The sequence below is a fragment of the Drosophila sechellia genome, chromosome X, assembly GCF_004382195.2.
Source record: "Drosophila sechellia strain sech25 chromosome X, ASM438219v1, whole genome shotgun sequence".
Taxonomy (NCBI): Eukaryota; Metazoa; Arthropoda; class Insecta; order Diptera; family Drosophilidae; genus Drosophila; species Drosophila sechellia.
The window spans coordinates 17,298,097-17,321,401 of record NC_045954.1 but is presented as its reverse complement, the minus strand read 5'-3'; the positions used below and the strand labels follow the sequence as shown (position 1 = coordinate 17,321,401).

Here is a 23,305-nt window from a genome sequence, read left to right as displayed (position 1 = left end):
TCCTGGGCGGCGCTGAATGCAAATTTAAGTGGAATGGGCGGGAGGAGTTTGAGCATGGGTTGGTTGGCGGAGGGAAACGCAGAGTTGACGCCAGGACGTCGTCTTTGGCATTGTTAAGCGGTGTACTTGCCGTTGTTGTTGGTGGCAGGAAGGTGAGACAAGGCAAACTAGACACAGAATGCCATGAACGGATTGACGACGATGTCGGCGACGCCTGATAATGACGATGGTCGGATGGTAATCATCATCATTAGCTGTTTCCTTTTTCCACTTATTCTGGGACCAAAACATCACCACATCAGCAACAACCACAACAACAATAACAATAACAACAACTACTATTACAATGGCCTGGCCCTCAAGTGCATTTGCAATTGTTAGTTAGCTAGGCATTTATTCCGCTTTTCAGCTGAAATTCTCGCGCTATGAAACCAAACGAACTGGAAAGCTTCCTTTTTCCACGAGCAAAACAGCAACTGCAAATGAGGAGGACAACATTCGCATAATTAATGAGAGAAACGAAAGAGCGGAAAAAATAAATACATAAATTCAATTTGTTGCTGGACTTATTAGTACAGTATTATATGATATATGGTAGGCACATACTAAATGTATGTTTAAATTTTGTAATGTATAGAAAATGTCTTATTTTCTTTTACATTATGCTAGATACTAGATCTTGTGCTCGCTGTCTAGTGTTCACTGTACCCGAATTGTTGGTACCATTAGCGGCATAATTATGCATTTGCCCAAAATAAGAGAAAGAGTGAGTGGTTAGTTTAGTGTGAATTGAAGCCCATCACGTTCTCTGACTGCACTTAATTAATTCATTTCGCACAGGTTTATCTCAGCCCGCTCACCACTCAATCAGGTGAGTCATCAATCAAGTCGTTAGTTTCCGTTCTTGAGCAATTAGATCTTTGCCTTTCTTTGGCTCCATCATTCATTCATTCATTTACAAATTCCCATTGTTCGGCCAGTGACTATAAAACTTTAGGCAACCAAAACTTCCGTTCGGCTTTAAACAAAACAAAAACAAAAAACAAAAAAGCGTTGTCATCAGCCAAAATGCGAGCACACAATAACTAATGAGCAATAAGTCGCCGGGAGTTGGGAAAATATTTAACGAGGTGCACCGAGAAAAAGTTTAATTTAAGGTTATAATAAAACACGAAATATAATCTTATACATTTGCAAGATATTAAGGCTTAGCTCGTCGAAATTCATAGGAAGAGCACCATAAACCCATGTTTATCCAATGCTTATAACTTTTTTTCTCTGTAACTGAAAAGTTTGTGGTTTCGTTATTGAAAACTTCTCAGCTGTTTTTGAGCAGCTGGTCTCGTTTTTTTTATTTTTTTTGTTATTTTTTCACAGTTTTGCGTGCTTAAGACAAAGTTGCTCGACTGGTCCATTGTCTTCAGCATCTGGGCTTTATGACGCCAGTGTGTGTGTTTAAACAATAGATTTAGACGAACACAGATGCAGTCGCAAAAAAAAAAAGTTAAGTTCGTTCACCATTTCACCCAATTTTCGATGGCTTTTCGAGTGTTTTGATTTGTTTTCCGTTCCGTTTCGTTTATTTCGGTTTTGTTTTGTTCTGCAGTCGGTCAAAATCAAAACAGGTGCAGAAGTGGGTAGCAGGTTGTAATTGTTGCGCTTCGATGACCCCAAGGTCGCCATCTCTTCTTAACAATTGATTTTAATTTTAATTTAAATTAAAATGCTCAGTCAATTGGCGCCATCTAGTTTTAAAGTTTACTTCAAGAGCGACACCTAACGGAAATGATCATACAATTGCCGTAAAACTGTAGCCTAAGAACGATAACAGTTGCAGCAATATTATAAAATAATAAAAAACAAAACCAAGCGACATCAATTAAAACAATATTATTCGAGCTGCGATACTTTTGTTTGATTTTGTTATTATAATTTGATGATCGTTCAGTGCTCAAGTTAACAGCGCCATCTAAGCACCTAACTATCGAACTACATTTAAGAAACGTCCGCCGAAACCAGTTGGCGTGTTAGTGAACTGTGTAAAATACTACGTAAAATGTATGTAAGTTTCTGTAGAAAGATCGTTCGTACTTTTCCTATGAAACATATTAGTTCTGAACCTATTGTCCTCGACCTTTGTTTTTTTTTTTGTTTCTGTGCCTCGTCCCCGGACATAAATAATTATAAATAATTTATTAGTTTTTGGCATTTGTTTGGTTTCCCCGCTGTCCCATTTACCCCAATCACGTTTTTTGTTCCCCCCTCGAGTGTTGGGTATTTTGTTTTTTTTCGGGGGTTTGTTGCGCTTGCAACATGCATCGATTGGTTTGGAGCTGATAAGATATGGGAGCTATGAATTGGGAGCCCTGCCTAGTTTAGTTTGCTGCAAGCATACATGTAGACTGGAATCTCCGCATTCTGGAACTAGTACTCAACCACGACTCACTGCACCCATGGCATGTGTCAGCTCGGTGCTTGCATTTCATTTGTCAGTGGAAATAAATGCTCGTTCAAGTGGGTCATCCATACGGCATACCTGTTCGCAGTGCCCCACCAACTTTTGTTTCAATTAACTAGCTGTTATCTTACCTGCAAGTAGATAAAAATGGAAAAGAAAATTAGTTTCAGATTACCGACACTGGTTATTTGTTTATTTTTGGGGTAGACAATAAATTGGAACAGTGATAATAAGTCTATTGATATGTCTACAAAACTAGGTTACACTGTTTAGGATTCCATTTCATACGTGCTCTAGTTAGATATTAAAATTAAAAGCGTTCATCGCCGAAATATGTGCGCATCAAAACTTAAATTCCTTTCGAATTTCTATTTCTACCTTATATAAATATATGTTCAATCTTAATCATATTCTATAAATTAACTATCAAATTAAGTATTTACGTATTCTTGATTCCCCTATATACATATATACAGTGTGTGTTTGAAAACTTGGTTTTCTATCCCAGATCATAATATTAATATATGCATACATACATATGTCCAGATTTCAAATTTGTTAAATTCCATTAAAGTCAATTATGAATTGTTTTTATCGTATGTTTACTGTATCGGCAGTGAACTCCCCTGTTTTTTTTTTCTTCGCCTGTTGCTCCGGCCACGTCTCATTTCATTTGACACTCTCTGAATCTTTTGGACCATTTGTGCGGCTTCCCTTCTGCTTTGCAGCGCTCCACTCCACTCACCACCTCCATCCCACTCCGCCCACTCCAACCACCCACCACCCACCGCTAAGTGGATTTACTGTCGCTGCGTGCGCTTTATTAGCCACCGTGCACTAGTTGGTCGGCGGATGACGATGTCTCGTACTTGCGTTACATTTTCATGCAACAAGCGGAGCAACAACAAGACACGGAGGGGAAAACTAGGGAATACTGGGAGGGAGAAAATTGGGAGCGGGGCGGAAAGAAAGAAAATGTTTTTCTAATGTCAAAGACACGATCAATTACAAGCGGCTTAAAGTCGGCGGCTCGTGACTGCCTGCTGCTGTTGCTGCGGTTGTGTGGTTACTGTAGCACAGTGAAAACAATTTTTGAGTGTGCATCATTACAGATTTCGTAATGTTCTTTTAAATAACTTTCTTTAATTTTGGTAATACTTATACATTTTGGTATTACTTATAAATTTATAATTATAATATTTATTTAAATGTCCAATGTACGTTGAGCGTTAGGCCAGATTAAGCTGCATAATTAAAGGTTCCACTGTACGCGACCGTTGTGCTCGTGTGTTGGGGGTGGGGTCTCCATATGGATAGGATTACGAGGGAGCGGGTTGCAGGGCAAATCTTTGGGGAGCCGCACTCAAGTCGCACTTTGATTTGACACGCAGTGAGCGGGGGAAACGTGAGAGGAATGACGGTGTCACCGGCAGGGAGCTCGAGAGGAATGGGAACGGGAATGGGTAGGACCAAAACTAAACCAAAACCAAACCCAAGAACCAAGGCAAGCCAAGCCAAACCCCTGACATTTTTGAGCGAATGCCTGACGTTTATTTATGCATCTGCTTGCTCTGAATTTTAAAATGTGCAGAGTATCCTGGATTGCTGGGGATGGATATTCCGTTTGAGAAACTATTTAACTAATGGAGATGTGTGCCTAGGCAATGCGCCGATATAATTCTGGGAAATGCCATGAAATTCAAGCCATATACAAGGCACGTTAACCGAATACTGATGAGTGAATTGAAATCAGATCTATAGCACATTAGATGGTTTTAAGTTTTAAATAACGCTATATAGCATTTTGGTTAGCTTATAACAATTATCTGATGAGTAATTCTTCCCATTAGCAACATGATCTAATGATTCATCATTATTTGTCCCATTTACAGCACTTATCTTGTGTTTTCCTCCACTTTTTAGCCAAGTCACTTAGCGCCAGCGAAACAAATCGAAGTAATACAAAAACTGACCCAGAGAGGCAACGAAAAAGATATCTAGAAAATAGTAGTCGCTCCTAATTGTAATTGTCTAAGCGGCTTGGTTTGGGTCACTTCTTCCTCTAGAGCCAACAAAACAAAACAAAAAATAAAGAAAAAACATTGTAAAACTAAAACAAGACAGCAATAAACCAATCGGATATTGCGCAAGCTTAAAATGTTGTTTTCATTTCGGCCTGCGTAGTTTTTTGTACCTTTTTTTGTTATTTTTAATGTGTGTGAATTTCCGCAATGCCATCAAAATGTTTAAAGGGGCGATGAAAGTGGGAGGGGAGTTGTCGGGGGTCAGAGTTCATTACAAAAGCTCGTTCGATCGTGGTTATGCAAAAGCCACGGCAGAAAGAGATAGTCAATTCGAGTGAAAGTGAGACGGCAACAGGTGATGAAGAAAATGAAAAAGCCAAGACAGCGACAAAGAAAAGAAACGACGGAAACGCATTTATTTCAAGGCAAACCAGCTTGAGATTGAAGTTTGAGATGTAGCTGCAACTTCACTCAATCAGTCAATCAATCAATCATCCAATCAATCAAGTGAATAAGGTAAGGTAATCCAATCAACTGGGTCCCCTACCAAAACCACAAAGAAAAAGCCGAACAACAAAGCGATGAGAAAACCGATCCTCATTTCAACAGGGTGAACTATAGAATTGTATCTTTAAGATACAAGGTAAGTAAATGTTCTACTTATAAATATTACATTTTTATCAATATTTAATTGTTAAGTTTGTGCTTAACGAGAATAATATTTACAAATATAACAAAACTTCAGTTTATTGAAATTTACGAGTGCTTACTGTATTTGGTAACCGAATGCCGCTTTGGGGGATTTTTTCTGACTGTTCTTATTTATCTTTATTCTTCTTCTGGCCAAACAAAAGCAAAGATCGTGTGGAGAAATGCAAGATGAAGAAAGGCTTCTTCTTATTCTTATTCTCCACATCGCTGTCGTATCCAAAAACAATATAATTTATTGTTTGCGGAATTGAACAAAGAGACGACACACCACACACGCACAAAGGAAGAAAGAGTAAGTCGAGATTTACATTCATGTGTGTCGCATGACACAGAACGCAGAGGTACAGTGTGTAACAGTTAATGTGAACTGACAAGATAAACTAATTTGTTTATTGCCAGGAAATACGATTTTTTGGTTCGTTCCTCCGTTATGTTTTCAAACGACAGTCCGTATTTCCACTTTTAAAATATGGCACAACAATATACACATTAAATAAGCCTTTTCACGAATTTCTGCCATTCCAGAGGGCCCACTGTAGCACCGTCGAAAGCGTTAAATGAAAGCTTCCTTTTTCAGACACTAAACAAACCCAAGACAAGCAAGCCAGCAAACAAAAGGATCGCAATTTCATGCTAAATGCCACTTAAATACGTACTTCAAACAGAACTACAACAAAGCCCCTTTCTATCATACCCACACCACACCATTTTATATGTCCGTATACAGATATATATATTCCCTGGCACACCCTCTTTTTATCTGTGAATTGTTGAGACCTGCATTGCAATAGATGAGAGAATTCCGCCTCAGGCCTAACGATTCCCGATTCCAGGAATTTTTCCCAACGACACACATTAAACCTTAACAAGAAGATACATTTATGGGCTTGGTTTCTATGCTTTGGAATCATAAACATAATAATGTTTCTGTGCGGGCAAATACACATTTTTCGGCTAGAATTCCGGCTTCCTAAAACGCGCAAAGGAATAAAATGATCAACCACAAGAAACCCTGAACCAAGACAACCCTGTGCAAAAGTTCACATCATTTCATAAGCTGGCTAACGCAGGCCAACAAAAATAAACAAATATTTCAGCACAAATAACAATTATCATAAAGAAACACAGTCAAAAATAAAGTAATACTATGAAAATATAAACCATGCACAAAGGCAACTACAGCGCGATGACAAATCTTTTTTATGCTTTCCTTTTTTGGGTTGAATAAAAATAGGTTTCATATAGAAATTAAATTTACTCTTTTCTCGTAGTTTTTTATTGTTCATGGAAGTGAAATTAAATGCCCAAAAATGCTTAGAAATTATGAGGGGCGCAGAGTGGAAGCGTTTGCCTCTGAATTCCACAAACATAAATGGAAAGTGTTTGGGTGGCTTTTAGGTCATAAATAATGTCGAATGAAAAGCAAGAGTAACAATTTCCTGAAATTTATTTTTTCCGAAGATAACCATAAGGGAAAAGCGTATTTGAGAATTTGAGTTTTGATTTTGCAATGCTTATTCCCATTGAGAAATCAAAAAATGCTCACTGCAGTCGAACTGAACTTAATATAAATGTATTTGTTATTATTTTTTCTAATTTTTCCAAGCCAAAGAAGATTTTCTCGTGTTTCCTTGTTATTTGCCCACCGATTTGAAGTCAGCGCGTGCAGAAAGGAGGGTTGTTGTTGCTAAGCAATTTCAAGGCCAAGCCCGAGTTGTTGTTAGTTTTATTGTTGTGGCATGTGGGTGCATTGTACACACACCTTTATGGCCATACATACAAGTGTACATGCACATAAATAAATGTGCTCAATTGGAACGACTCTTTCTCTTCGTCCGCCATTTGCCGGCAGTCGTCGAGTTTGTCGCCTCAGTCTTTCGTTTGGCGAGAACGCAGTGAGCATGTGAGCAAATAAGAGAGCAAAATGTGCGACAGGCATGCAAAAAAGAGCGGCGTTGCTCTCTTTCGCCCTCGCTAGCTGGGCAAAGAGCATCGCCCCCGCTTAAAGTACAGTGGTACCTTAATAACAGTAACCAGATATAAAAGCAATACATTAAAATATAATATATTTATAATACACGTGTTAATTGTTTATATTCTGCATTATATTCTGCACCGCAAGTTCAAGCTTGCCCATTAAACAAACAGTTCACCTTATCGAGCAGCGACTGTCTATAATTAATTAAACACGTAGGGGAGGCAAGTGCGCAATTTGGATTGGGCGTGGCCCAATTGCGGGGACTTTTAGAGGGGTTTTAGCTATCGCCGTTGCCTTTTGCGGTTTGGCTCACCTTCCTGCCTATTTTTCATTTTCATTCAAAAGCATTTGCACGTGCAGCGCCTACGAAAAGCGGTCACGAAATAAAAGCAAACTAAAAAAAAAAACTCAAAAGAAGCCAAAGTCGAGACTAGACTATCTTTACAGCCTTTTGCGAAGTGGCCTTCATCATCGACATTCTTTGGCAGTGCCTCTTATTTCTCTCTTTGGATGAATCATGTACAAATTTCACGTCTCTTTTTTTTTTTTGGTATTTACGTATATAGAGGAAACACCTGGATAAATACAAATATAGGGAGATAAAAGCGATAGGTAGTTTTATTTAGGGGGAAATATACAAATTTGTGACTCACTGTCGGCCAAATGTTAATTTCGGGCTGACATATGTCTAAATACATCTACAACAACGTTTATTAATTGGAGCCGAAGAAAAGCTGTTCCAAAATGAATGGCTATTTTTATTTGCTTTCTGGAAGTATCGCCTTTCATTGCCCGCCAAAGCTAAACTAAAACTGACCTAGCCCAAAAAAAAAGCGGCGCAATCGCAGCATTTCGCCTCTTTTTTTTGAACTCAATAACCGTTGGCTGCCAATTCAGTCGACATTCCAGCCAGTCAGGCTTGGTTTTTGTCGATTTCTACTACTTGCTCATTTTTGTCTTTATCACCGAAACGTGAGCGACGTTCTGCTTTGAGTCTTACGTTTTTGGTTATTACACAAATTGAAATTGAAATAAAAACGTTAAGAAAACAAGCACAGGAGCTGCCGAGATGAAGATGATAATGCCCTGCAAAGCGGGTATTTAAGAATATTTATACATTTCGTCATAATTGTTCATAACAGTTGGTAACTTTTATTTTCTATTAATCTTAGTCAGTTTAAATAGTTTATAAGTAGAATAACCTAGTGCTCATTTCACCGCGGAATCATCGCATTCGAGAGTATGGAGGAGGGCTTGAGCATTGCAACAGAGTTCGTCTGGGTTTTTGGTTACCCGGCGATTGAGTTGGCTGGGAATTCAGCGGAACTGATTCGATGAATGCAATGGAAGAGAACCCGGGGAATGAAGTGCAAAAGTTGACCAACCAAACAACCGTTTGCGAGTGTGTTCGAGTGTAGTCGTGGGTACTTTATGGCCGATGAATGGTGACGCTGCTAGTGTCGATGACTGGCGATGGGCACGGATATGGTTACGGTACGGGTTTGGGTAGTTGACCCAAGCCAACCCCTTTGCCAAACACTCGCAAAAAATAAACAAACAACAAAGATACATTCCGATACGTGCCTATATCAGGCATGTGCGATCGCCATCGGTTGAACGCTTTTTGGGGTAAGGTATACATATGGTACACAACATGCTATATTTACACGATAAAGAGGTCCGATCGGAAGGATACAGAATAATGAGCAATGAATCACACCAAAATCAATGGAAGACATATAAATGGAAATGCAAATGAAGCTGTTGTATGGGTAATTTTAAAACAATTCATTTACAATAATGACCAATATATTTTTCAATCAATTCAATCCTGAAATTAATTACTAATTAACCAACTAATATTGTTGGTACACTAATTTGCTTCTTATTGTTAAGTCTTACACCATTTTCGACCATAAACGTTATCTCCTTTTTATTTTATAAGTTTTTATCAGTGTTTTAGAGACCGTGTTTATTTCGCGCTTACTCATTGCCCGAAAACGGCACGTTGCTGCACAGAAAATGCTTTTGTGCAATGAAAAATAAATAATTAAATAAATAAACAAAACACAAACTAAATGGCCGTGTTTTGTTGTTTGTATTTTATTAAAAAGCACGGAACGGGAACCAATTCATATTATTATGGGATAAAAAGAGATTTTCCAATGGGAGAAATTTGATAGAAATTAATAGAAATGTAAATTTATTTGAAAGTGGTAATAAGTAAACTTTTAGTTTGGTTATGTGTTAAAAAGACAGTGAGATAATTTCGAGAAAATGTTAAAGGTAATAGAAAATACTTTTTATCTTATCATCATCTTGATTAATAGATGAAAAATTATAAGAAATTTAGGGCAATTACTTCGTAATATCTTTTTGAACAACTTCAGCTTGATCTTGAACTATTTGGCTAATATTATGCACTTGACCCCGGGGTTCCCCTTCAATGGAGCTTGTCGACACACACGCACCGCCACCTCCCCGATTCTATTTAACTTTTTTATGATCTTTTGGGCCACCTTGGCGACCTAACCAAGCATGAATATGACGTAGAGTGGTGCTCCCCACCTTGAACTCTCTTTACTTCTCATTAATTCGAGTGATATAATAATAATAAATAGACTAAAGTCAGAGTGGGGTTGGTGGGTGGGCTAGATGTCGATCGCATTATTTTCGGTAGGTGTGTTTCTATGTTTCCGCCACCGTAAGCTTGTCCACTAATAATATTAACCAATTAATTTGCCTTTGGCCTGTTGGTTTTGACATTGAAAGGCGTCGTTGCAGCAAACAGCAGCTGCTACTCCCTTTTTCCCCCGCCACTCATTAATGGGTATTAACCCTCGTATCCTGAAATGCATCCCGAAGTGTACATGAAAACGGAAGCGCCACCAAACCAAAACCCATCTGGAGCACACACCCATTCCTGCAATTAGGAAGTGAACCACCAAAATAACAAAAAACAAGGGAGAATGCTATAGTCGAGTCCCCCGACTATCAGATACCTCCTACTCCTACTGAAAGTGTGAACGAGAAATTTCAATATCATATTAAATATTAGTCTACGAGTAACGGGTATAGAAAACAAATACCCACAAGGGAAGGGGTCGTGGCCGGAGGTCAGGGGCGTGGCAGCAATGGGGCGGTGGGTGCACACACACGTGCGTGACCAAAAATAGATACTCAATTAGTGTGGCAATAAAATGCTTTGTAATTCTACACGATATGATAACTAAAAGTGCATTCTAGGCTACACTTAAAAAAAAATACTTGAAATGGTGAGTCAAAATAATATACGTATGTATATCACATATAAAATTAAAGCCTTTAAAAGCAAATAAAAAAATCTAGTTTTTCTGTTTTGCCAATATTTGAAAACTAAACTTTAGCTTTGAGCTTGGTCCACCCTAATAGTCTAAAGAACTAGTTCAAATGCAAGCAGATTGATATAGATGACTTTATAGACAGGAAAAAGCGGAAACTTTCCTAGAGAATGCAACTCGATGCAGCCATTTTCCAAAAGGCATCAAAAAATCGTGCACTCGTGCCAGGCATGCAAATGCAACTCAAATATGCCCATTTACACCCCGACTTCTCCCTCGTAACCCCTTTTCTTAGCACCATTTTTGAATTCAAATTTGAGTTTTTGTTTCCATAAAGGGGAAACAATTTGGCATGCAATACAATGTAAACAATCCAGAGACATGGTGCGCGAAAAATAAGGGGGTTAAAAAAACAATACCTCAATAAATCGATAGACGAAAGCAGCAACAAATTCCAAATCAGTGACGAATTCTCGTGACTAATGCAGAAAATGATCAAACACTGTGGCGATGTATTATATAAGAAAGTACAAGGTTATAAGCAGCTGTAATCTAAACATTGCATTAGATTTCCTTCCCCGTTGAAACTGAAACCCAATCGTTTTAGTTCATGGAACCCTCTGCAATAAGCTAGTTCTCTTCTGGGAAAACCAACTGGCAATTGGCATAGTAATTCCATATCCGATCATCGATCGCTGCAGTTTGTAGAATAATAAAATTAATCGAAGAACCCGCCGTAGGCGAGACATGTCGGCGATATCTCGCCTGGTGAGTGGGTGTCACTTGAAATTATTTCCAATTTCCAATTACAAACAAATCGAGCTAGAAACTAAATACTGGATATATTGTGAGTGGAGAAACGATAATTCAATTGAATTTCTCGCTCCCAATTTGGTAGCGTGGCCAAGTGAATCAGCCCACAATGCACTGCAATAATAATACATATCTATGGCTTGGATATTATGGCGTGGCTATATTGAAAATGACGCAGTCAACTGCTGTTTTGTTGTAGCCTGTTGTTTTTGCCATATAACTAACTATGTATATGTATATATATTTATATAGATACAAATGTATATATACAGAATGGAGAAACGAACAGACGTGTAATCAGGTTGTTGTCATGCCAACCGACAAAACAGAAACTATTATAGCTGCACTCACAACCCCCAAGAGTCGAGTTTTACTGAGTTTGAGTTTGAGTCTGAGTTTGGGTATGGGTATGGGTAGGGGTTTGGGTTCGAGCCTACATACTATACCACATATACGATATACGCGTAGTACAGTGCTACCTGACGCCCGACGTAAGGCGTCAAGGTTTTGGGGGCGTGGCCAGGGGCAGGGGTTCTGGTGAACTCAGGCATTTCATTATATTGCACTGACTTGTTTACGATAAAGAATTTTGATTGCAGTTGTTTGTTTTGTCAGCGATTTAGTTCGTTACTCCAAACAACTTCCCAATGAGAGTTGAAAATACATATATTTTATTTTAAGAACGTTTAATTTTACGTTTTAATTTTAATTAAACCAACACGTTCTCGCAAAGAAAACAGTTAAAATGCAATTGATTTCTCTCCCTTTTCCCTTTTCATTCTGACCACATTTTCTTTTAGTTTCCCATGGGCAAGTGGGAAATGCAGATGCCAACGGAGATTATCTACGGAATGGGTGGGGTGGACCGTCGTGTACGTGCGGAAGGTCCACCTTAAATGGTTTCTACTTTTTTTTTTTGGTCAGCCTGGTGGAAGGTCTCTCACATAGCCTCTCATAATTGGCTTGCATTTTTCTGTTCGACCAACAGCTGCAAAAATGTTTTATATACATTGTTCAGGGGGAAAGATCTGAAAGATAATGCCAAACAATAAAATTGACTAAATTAAGAGAAAATAGTTTACTTTCTATACATATATTTGTAATGCAAATTCTGAAGAGTTATCCTTGCATCATGACATGTAATCACAAATTTGGAATGCATATAAATATTGTTTTAATACCCATTACTTCATTTGGTTCGTATTTCATTTCATTTCTATATGGAATTCCGGACATTTCCGACCTTCAGTCCCATAACTACAACCGACATTTCGCCGTTCGGCCGAATGCCAGCGAAATTCTAACGAAATTCCATTGGCCATAAAAAGAAACTGGCCAAGGTGTTTGCCGCTTGGATTTATCGATTATTTGCCATTGTCAAAGCCTGGCCCCAACATAAAACCCCATAATGCCCCTTCCGCTTTTCCACTCATTGTGGTGTTGCTACCATATTTTCATTGTAATTATTGACTTAAACCAATTAGAGCGCACTTAAATTATGCTAACAATTAGTAGCGTTAGTAGAAAAATCAAAAAATTTAACCGCAAACAATGTGCAAGCGAGATGGCAGCACAGGAGCGAGCGAGGGAGCGAAAGAAGAGAGCTGGATATATTTTTTTATGACTAAATAATTTACAAATTGTGCAAAACTGGTTTTTCTGCCGCCACTGTTGCCGCTTAATGCCAAGAATTCAGCAACAGCGACAAGAAAAATGCTCAATGAATTTTTTTTCTTCATCTTGGGTTTATACGCTGTATTTGTCTGTATTTTTTGTACACTCATATCTCTGGTTTCCCAGGCAAACAAAATAAACAGACGACAGAAGAGTTGAGCTTTGATAACACGTAACGCCCACTAAAGTCCAGATCGAACAAAGGAATCGAAGGCGGCCATATTATATTGCTCCTAAACCAAGCGGCAAACAATTCTTTATGCAATTTTATAGGTTGCGAATCGAGTTGCCATATGTATCAATTTCATACATTTATAGCTGGCTCCTTATAAGTCAGTTTCAAGTTCATTACTAATAATGTAACGCTTTACAAAAAATAATACAATTTATCAGCTTTTAGTTTTGATATCTCGAGGATGAGCTATAACTATAATATTTAATCACGATTTATATAAGTACTTCAACCTAGATTATTGATATACCAATTTTCAGGTTAATTCTTCTAATTTTTTCACAGTTACAATGGAACATGATGTAATTATCTATTTCCCAATTCAATAGGTTCGTATACCAATTTTCATCTATATTCTTCCACTAAATTCCGAGTTTCAATGGAACAGCATGCTTGGGATTATGATTTTCAATCATAATTATCTAATTCCCCATTCAATTAGTTCATATACCAATTTCCACCTATATTCCTTAATTAAATTCCGAGTTACTACGGAACAGTATGGTGAAGAACCCAATTATCTCACACTTGAAACCGCATATGACAAAAAAACGAATGTTATATATCTTCCATTGCAATAGGTCAGTTGGTAACACTCTATCACTGCACTTTTTTTTCATTTTCTAGCTCTATTTCCCCCCTATTCCACTTCACACCTCACACACAATGTGAGGTTTGCACATGTTGGCAGCAAAAGATAATGAAACGAAAGGCGAAAAACAAAACAGAGCACTAGAAACTAAAAACTGCGATCGCACAGCTGCAAAAAAAAATACGTACTCGGTTTAGCAAAAGTATATATAAAAAATACAATTGTATCTCATGTGCCGAAGAATTTAGCTGCAAGTCATTCGATTTCGTTGATCTTGCAAAAAACAAAATGAGTAAACAATCGAGGGTAAAAGAGTAGGAATTGTAATATGAAACACTATTGTCAGTATTTTACTTTTAATATATAATACTTTTGGACTCTCCTTAGTTAGTTAGCTTTTGGAATCCGCTACGAGGGTTGATCTACAAGTTGGTGTAGGAAACTTATATGCATAATTGCATAATTAGCAGGTTGCATTTTTCGTCTTCAATTGGACGGCGCACGTGATCGCGAAATGGAAAGCGTCTTATTTGTTGGTAGCACCACCGCTGCCCCCCGATCTGTTCATTTCCCCCTTTCTTTTCTCTCTTTTGGCTCTTGCACTTAATTGCAGCTGACACAGTTTCGTCTTTTGGCCAGACAATGAAAGCAAACCAAAATTCACACACGTTGCAACAGATCGGGCTCCACACAGGCCCCCCATTTCCGGATCCCGCCCCCAATCGCCGCGAGTATCCAAATCCTCGCCGGAAATGCAATGCAGAAGACTTTGGTTTCGGACTATTTGTGGCTTGGAAAAACTTCTAATTAGTTCAGCTTTTCCTCTCAGCTGCAATAAACAAATTATGGCCTTTCCATTGGCTCACACTTTCTACCGTATAAAATAATAGACTATGTTTTCCAATAGAAAGAATTATGGTTTAATTTACAAAATTCCTGTAGGAATAATAATTTCTTATCGGAAGTTCAAGATTCCCAGGCGCTCTTCCCATCTAAATGATGACTTAATCGTTTCGGCCAGCAAAGAACAAAAACACAACTCATAAAAACACAGAAAAAATAAAAAAAAAATAGAAAGAAGAGGATCCCCCGCACACCGAAATTGATTTCGAATCAGAATTTTCCCTGGAAAATTCCGGCGGAATCGGGCGAACCCTTCCCTTGAACTTTTGATTAATTATAGAGGACCCCAACGAATTTCAGATGTTATTTCTGATTAATTAAGGGGTCTCCCTCCTTGGCATTTCTCGCCCTGTAAAGTGCATTTCTTGACCCTTTTTCCCCGTCTTCTTTTTGGGGTTGGCTCGATCGGAATCGGGTTCAAACGAGTTCAAAATGAAATAAAAATGTTCTTTTGATTCCGAACTGACTTTTATTATAATTTGAGTCTTCTGCTCTGTTGCTTGTTTGAGTTCTTCGCTTTCTTCTCCGATTTGTTGGTTGTTGTTATCATCTTGCGCCTTGTTCTCTCTGTCTTTTTATTCACTCTGACACTCAGTTTTTTGGGGGGGATTTCAGTTTGTTTTTATGGCTTCGTCAGGGTCTTATCATTATTCAAATATTTTACCTAGGCCCTGTTCCTTTTTGCCCCGATCCCTGCCACATGTGTGTATGTATATCTTTTCCCCAGATAAGCGCCGCTGAAGAACCTTTTCTTGTTCGGTTTAATTATAGTTTTTTTTTTTTTTTGGGTTATTTTCTCGTGTAATTACATCACTTTCAAGGGCAACGTTTCCGCTCTTGAGAAAATTGTTTACGGAACTGCGGGAGAAATGACGTTGGGTATTTTTCGGGAATCACTCGAGGAAAACAGTCAAAAGATACAATTACCAGTCGCGGCATGACTTACAAAGATACGTAGATACGTATCAATTAATAGATTCCTTTCAAAATCAATTCAATTCATTCAAGAAACTAAACTCTGCGGACTAAACTAATTGAAATTGCTTGCTAAGAAACAAAATTCTGTAATTATAAGTTAATGGCCAACTAAATATACGATTATAATAACGCTCATTAGCGACACTTTTCTTTTTAATTACGTTTATGAACCCAATAACCACATTATATAAACACTTCAACTGGATGTCACAGAAAAGTAATAAGTAATAAGTAAAATGGTAATATTTTATTATTTATTTATATTGTTTTGTCAGCTATTTTTGAGATGGGTTGGTAACCAACATAAATAAATGTAGGAGCACTCATTTTTACATGAAAAGATAACATTTTATTTATTTGTATTTGTTGATCCCATAAGACCCATTAGATATTTTTTTACCAGTTTCTACCATTATTTGTGTATAATAATATATATTTGAGAACTTCGGGTGTTGTACGATATCTATTAGTTTGTATAATTTTGAATGTAAAGATTCCAACGAATTGGGAGAGATAAAGGTTATCTATATTTATATCATTAGTATAATCGTAAGTTTGTAACTTCAGTACTATTGTAATTGCAATTGGTGTAAACTAAATAATATTGTGCCTTACAATTTGGATCCCTAAAATTATTGGGTAGAATTATAAGTTAATTAAGTTTTGTATTTTAAGGAAGTCCTGCATATTATATGATATAATATAATAATGATACATTTGAAGAAAATTAGTCTACTATTGGAATCCATTGTAATTTTTATAAATCATACATATGTTTGGAGTGTCTCCTCTATATATATAATATATTTTGAGATACCCTTCTTTATAAATAATGTATTTATGGGAACCCTCGTTAACTGAGAAAGTAATGTTCATAGATGGTATTATGTCGGTTAGATAATACCCTCTGTCACATCCCAGAAGTAAGTAGTAATACACTATGCTTTATCATACTATATAATATATATCAGATATATCCGCTTACCTTGCCGGCCGCCTTAATGTAGCGTCGCGTGGCCTCCTTGACAAGATCGCGGACGAGGAGTTCGCCGGAACCGCAGGGAACCAGAATGCGAACGTCGCCGAAGCAGACGGTGACCTTCATTTCGTACTTTTCGTTTTAACAATAACTATTATCGTCTGCGATCTGCGATAATAAGTATGTATGTATTTTTGACTGTTGCAATGCACTTTTTATTTTGCACACACATATATGCACTTGATTAAATTGGGCGATCGTTTCTTTAACTTTTTTTTTTCTCGAATTTTTCGGATTTTTTCCTATTACTATTTTGTATGCAGCTACTTTTTTTAACGCTATGCTCGTCTGCCTGCAGCAGCTTGTTGTTGTTCTCGTTGCTTGTGTTGTTGTTGCGACCGCATCATCATCATCGTCGTCGCTTTCCAGCTATCGCCATCCTTGTTGCTCCTTTCGCGTGCACAGTGCGTTTGTTGTTGCTGTAGTTGTTGGTTGTTAGGCAGCTGCAACAAAAGTTGGTCTAGGGCGGCATGGGTGCAAGCGAGATGGCTGCGTGCCTGGAAAAAGGATCGGGATCGCTTTCCAGTATGTACTTGTAGTCGCTCTCGCGCCCTCTCTCTGTCGCTCTCTGGAAACTGGAACTCTCTTTTGCTATTTACTTAGCATATTTCACCGTATCGCATCGTTGTTATTGTTTGTTTTGTTGTGTTTGTGTGATTCATACACGCGCGCATTAAAAAAAACGAGTTACAACAACGGCAACCATAATAACAAGAACAACAAACAGCGGGCCAAGATCACTTATTTACTTCTTTTTTTAACGTTCTTCGCTCTCGCTCTCCAACTTGGCATTTGTTTTGGTCAAATTATTATATATTATGCACTGTAGATTGCATGGTTTTAAATTTACGGTTCGATCATCGTTTTCCTTTTTTTTTTTACTCTCTTTCAACGTTGCTTTTGTCGGGTTTTTCGTTTTCGGTTATCTCCTTTTTCGCCCGTTGGCGTCGCTTCTTTTTTGTTATTTATCACTTTCAACTATTTATATTTCGATTGCAAGTGGAATAGCATCGTTGACCGCCACTCTTATTAACGAACTATTTGAACTCAAAAAAATGCAAAAAAAATCCACGAGCAGCGCTTTGATTACTGCGCTTTGAGTTCGAATTCGCCCTGGCGAGTAACAACAAATGACCAAAATTCTGGGGATGGCAGGCACGTCGATACTATCGGAACAGCAGCTTGTCGTCTTTGCGGTATTTGGTTATAGTTCAATGGGCGGTCATACTGCTCGTAATCTGCCGCTTATCTCAAAAGCAGGGCTGGAGCTAAATGTCGTCTAATTCTAAAATAAATTTTATTTAATTTGCATTTCTTTATATAAGTCAGCCTATTATCGCTTAAATAGAGATATTAATTAAGTGTTATGTATAAATACAAAATACTGGGTAACACTAATTTCGATAGGATTTATTTTATGGTCTTAAGAACAAACGATAGTGCTATCAAGATCGAGGAGTTTAAATCGAGAGCTTGAAAGAGCATTAAAAACTTAAAAATGCTATATCTAAAATTTATTTTTATATAAGATAATATTAGAAGATGTTCGATTGCAATCAACAGTTTGGGGAACGCCCCAAGCACTTCCAAATTTCCTAAGAAATCAAAAATATTTCCCAACTCCTATTAACATTTTATTTATTAGGCAACTACATTCCTCTCGAAAGTGAAACATTAACATTTTTAATTATTAAACTTAAACGATATTGGGCGGGTGGATGGTGGACCGCCACTGCGGTATTTTTTTTCGCGCCATTTTCGGATCTGCAATATCGATTGACGGCAATCGCTTGACGGCAATGTTGTAACAACAAGGCACGCATTCGCTCTCTTTCAGCAAAAAAAAAAAACTACAAATCTTAAACTATATTCGATCGATGGCAGAACCCCCTCCCGGCGGCTACAACTACAAAACATTATTGTGAGTAAAAGTTCGTTTGTCACAGGCAGAGAGAGGTCAACTCTAGTTCCATACGAATCCCCCCCAGATGCAGAAACATTCCGGAGCTATTTTTGGACAAATATGTGGCGCGTTCGCACTTCGGACGGTTTGGCACCCTCGTAAACTTTGTCCTGCGTCCGCGGCGAATGACCTGCACCGTGAGCTATGCCAGCGAGGAGGAGGCGTCGCGGGCGCTCTTCGATGGCGCCAGCTTTCAGGGTCACCTGTTTGATATATCCTATGCTGATAACGAGACGGCGCCTGCACAGAAAACGGAGGAATGGGTGGATCCTGAAATTCAGGCAGAGTTGAGTGCACTGCAGTCGGGCTGGCGCAATGAGTATGCGTCGGGCAAGCCGATAAGAACACCACCAAATGGAGGCAGTGGTGGCGGTGGCAGTTCAGTGCTGCCTGCCCTACCAGTTGGGTCCGCAACGGCGGCGGTGAGCAGAGATCGTACGCCTGTCCAGCTCAGGGATCTTGAGAACATGATGCGCAGACCCGCCCATACAAGCGAGGAGAAGTTCAGCGTGCTTGATGCTCGCGATAAGCTGCTCCGGCTGAACCGAACGCAACACAAGCTGACCGGTGCCACCCAGGGTCACTGCGCCGATATGTGTCCGGAAAAGGAGCGCGTGCTGAGAGAGTTCCAGCGCCAGGTGGCCTACTATGAACTGCAACCGGGCTCCGATGAGCTAATCTGCCACGAAAGAGCCCTGAAGCAGTACTCACGCAGCAGTGCCGACCAGGAGACGCCACTGCCGCATGAACTGCGAAATGAGACTGCCCTGCACATGACTATGAGCTATCTAATGCACGAGATCATGGACATTAGCGAGCGCCCGGATCCGCAAAGTCATATGGGCGATTGGTTTCACTTCGTTTGGGATCGCACGAGGTCCATCCGAAAGGAGATCACCCAGCAGGAGCTATGCTCGCTGGGCGCCGTGAAGCTGGTGGAGCAGTGCGCCCGGTTTCATATCCATTGCGCCGCCCGTCTGGTTGACGCCGACCCCAGCGTCTTTGACAGCAAGATCAACGCCGAGAATCTAACCAAATGCCTGCAGACTTTGAAGTACATGTACCATGACCTGCGGATTAAGGGCGTCCCGTGTCCCAAAGAGACGGAATTTCGGGGCTACATTGTATTGCTAAATCTGGCCGATGCCAACTTTCTCTGGGACATCGGCCAGCTGCCCGTGGAACTGCAGAGTTGTCCCGAAGTGCGTCAAGCCATTCAATTCTACTTGGCCCTGCAGGACACGAACTTTGTGCGGTTCTTCCAGCTGCTGGCTGACAAGGATACCAGTTACCTGAGTGCCTGCATCCTAGTCAATTACTTTACGCGACTGCGCGTGCTGGGGCTGCATCGTCTGATCCATGCGTATAGGTCTCCGCGGAAGGATGAGGTGTCTTCGCTGCCTCTGACCTACATCGCCGAACTACTGAGCTTTGCCAGCGAACAGGAGGCGGCGGATTTTGTCCAACACTATGGCCTGCAGGTCAACGAGGCGGGGAGAGTTATGCTGAGCAGAATGCACACGGTGGAGACGGACTACAAGCTGCCGCGACAGTATGAGGTAAGTAAATGGTTTTTGTTTACATGAATCTGTTATTAATGTGATTTGTATTATCCACTTCCAGTTGGTGGAAGTAAAACGCGTGCAGAGCGTGGGCGAAGTCGTCAGTGGGGAACCTTTGCCACCACGAGACCTCTACCTCAACCACCGGCCGCACAATAGCTTCGACGAGTATGGAATGCTCAAGAGCAATGCATGGACGGCCAAGGATCAGCTGGCTGGCATGCAGCAAGAGGAGATGCAACCACAAATGCCTTCGCAGCCACCAGCAGTCTCAAAATATAGCGATAATTTGTTTAAGGTGCCGATGCAACCCGACGGAACGGCAGCAGGGTTTGGAGTATTTGCTGCGGCTGCTGTTCCGCCAGCCTCCTCCATCGATGGATTCAGTTTTGTCCTTCCCAAGTCACGCACCCAGGAGTTCCAGGAACAGGCTCTGGCTGAGCAGCAGCGACGGGCACAAGAAGAGGCCAAGCATCAGGCCCTCCAAGTAGCCATTGCCGCTGCAAAGAAGCGGGAAGCTGAGCTGATGGCTATTCACGAGGCCAAAGTGGCCGAGGCAGAGCGAGTGCGTCAGCAGAAACTCAAGGAACGCCAGGAGCAGGAGCGTCGCCAGCAGCAGGAACTGGAGGAGCAACGCCAGCGGGATCGGGAGAAACTTCAGCTGGAAAAAGAGAGGCAACTGAAACTGGAACAGCTGTTTTTTGTGCAGCAGCAGGAAAAGGAGGCCCGCAAACAGACCAGGACTCTGGAGTTGTATCAGGAAATATTCCAGGACACCCTCGCGAAGATTTGCCAAAGAGAGTTTAAGCCGCATAGTCAGGCTTGCAGTTCCTACGAATCCGTGCTGAACTCAATAATACGCGATCTCGCCGAGCGGCAGATGGAGCAATACATCTACGAACTGGGCGTCATGAGGATGTGCATCAGGCGATGGCGGAACTATCGGCGAACGCAGCAGCAAAAGGAAACGCTATTTAACCAACTGCCTTTGAGTTTTGGCGCCGAAAACCCCGAGGGAGTGGTGAACAAACGAAGCATGCAGGATTTACTGCGTCTAAGCAGACGCTATCGACTTGGCGAGCCCTGCGATTATAGCAAACTTCTGGCTGGCCTGGAGGAGCAGAGTTGGCTGAAGCTGGATCTGTGGCACGTTTTGGACAAGTGTCTGCCGATAGCGCAACCAGGAGCTAGACGCTTCTACAAGCTTTTGATAAGCCTTTCCGGCGGCCAGGAGGGTTTTCAGTTGAACTACGATTTGGATAGGGGACTACTGCAGCAGCCACAGTCGCCGGATGCTCGTTTTGTGGAAGGAGGCTATATCAGAGGCTTCTCTAAGGGTATTGGATTGAGTGTGCGGAAGATCCGATATGATTGCCACGACTGGAAAGCCACCGACCTGGCCGAAGCCAATGGTATTGTTTGCTTAATTGGGCTGGATGACTTTCCTTTACTGCCGGATCGCTTGAAACCATTGCTGCAAGCAAGCCGCTGCCATGATGTGGCTGTTATTGTGCAGCATCCAGCTAATACCGCCTTTGTTCAACCTGATATTCCTCTCCAGGAACTGTCTCTGCGCTCATTTAACATCTTTTGTTTGCGAAAATCTGGAAACAACCGCCAGCGCTTAATGATTGCATTGGAATCGGCTGTAAAGTTTTTGGCCAAAGCCACAGAAGGGAAACGCGTTGAACATCTTTACCAAGTGGAAACCCGCGAGTATTTGCTCGTTAATCTGGGATCGGAACTATTTCCCCGCCTAAAATACGCCGCTGAGCACGATACGGCCATCAGAAGTGACGCTCAGCTGAATCCACAGCGTTGTGTGGACCTTTTTAACGAGGCAGTGCATCGCCTGCAATTGGTGGCCGGCGAGGATTTGAGTGACTGCCCCCAGTTTCCCGAGGAGCTGCGTGTCTTTGTGCAGCCACTGCCCATCGAATCATCACTGAACACCAATCGATTGGAGCACTTTGAACCCGGTTGGCACTTGCCCGAGCGACGCCAGCGTATTGTCCAGCTTTTGGAGCGCTGTAAACTTCCAAGGGTGCCGGAACTGCCGAGGTCTTCATCCCTGGCCGAAGCCCAGTGCCAGTGGGTGTTGGACTACGCGCAGATAAGTCAGCAGGAAGACTGCGTGGAACAGATCGCTCTCCAGGCCATTAAAATTCTGCAATCCAACACGGATGACTACTTGAACTTTGTGGAATATCTCGCTGGCGAACGAATGCTATACATACTGCGGCAAGAGAGGAATCTGCCCCAACGAGTTGTGTACAAAAGGAAAACGCTGGAGAGCCGCTTCCTGAGCGCATGGTACTATGAGTTCCGTGAGCCTCAGATTTACGAGCCCATTCCTGCCGAAGAGGATGCCCAGAAGTTGGAGGAACAGTCATCAACACAAGCGGAGCTGCAACAACTGGACTTCGAGGAGATTACGAGCAAGGCGAAGGCTGTTCTCAAGAGGTATCAACAGCGTCAGGAGGGGCGTCACACCCTGCGCGAGCACAACAGGTCACATAAGTCGCGGAAGAGGATGGACGCATCGGACCACAAACATGCCAGTAATCTCAAGCGCAAGCGGTCCAAATCCAAGTAGTCACGTTTTGCTGTAGCTATTCTTTAAAATGTATCATATGTATGTTAATTGTGGTTCTAATACATGTGGTTAAGCATAATATTTGCCAATTGTGACATGAGACAAGGCTAGATTTTAAACTGCATCTAGATTAGGTTAGATTAGTCGAGTAATTATAAGTGAAACCATGTGGCGAACGCCAAAAAGAGCGAGACAATCGAACACAAGACCATATATGTGCTAGCCTAAGCTAAAAAAGTAATTCTGCTAGTTCTGCAATATATATTTTCTGGACCAAGATCCGATAGCATCCTGTGTGTAGAGTAGAGTATCGTTAGCACTGAGTGGGCCTTGAACTCCCAAGTGACAGGCCTTGTCACCCTTCAGTCAACTAAACAGCTCCGAGGCGATAGCATCCATTTATCCAAAATATTTGTGTTTCCGTTTTTTTTTTATTTTGTTTTAAGGTTTTTTCTACATTCA

The 23,305-nt window shown here is 40.7% G+C and overlaps 2 protein-coding genes across 4 annotated transcripts in view; one reads left to right on the top strand and one right to left on the bottom strand.

Annotated features, from left to right (window-relative positions):
- Positions 1–17,842, bottom strand: part of LOC6618057 (partitioning defective 3 homolog) — a 43,688-nt gene extending 25,846 nt beyond the window's left edge. For all 3 annotated transcript variants that reach the window (XM_002042319.2, XM_032726757.1, XM_002042315.2), the window contains exon 1: positions 16,669–17,842. In XM_002042319.2, the coding sequence (XP_002042355.2) occupies positions 16,669–16,788 (120 nt within the window). In that variant the 5' untranslated portion in view covers positions 16,789–17,842. The remainder of the gene's footprint in view (positions 1–16,668) is intronic.
- A 757-nt stretch (positions 17,843–18,599) lies between these two features.
- On the top strand, positions 18,600–23,122 carry LOC6618052 (protein xmas-2). Its single transcript, XM_002042314.2, has 3 exons — positions 18,600–18,643; positions 18,711–20,244; positions 20,309–23,122. Exons 1-3 carry the CDS (start codon positions 18,600–18,602, stop codon positions 22,841–22,843), a joined length of 4,113 nt encoding a protein of 1,370 aa, XP_002042350.1. The 3' UTR covers positions 22,844–23,122.
- The last annotated feature ends 183 nt before the right edge of the window (positions 23,123–23,305 follow it).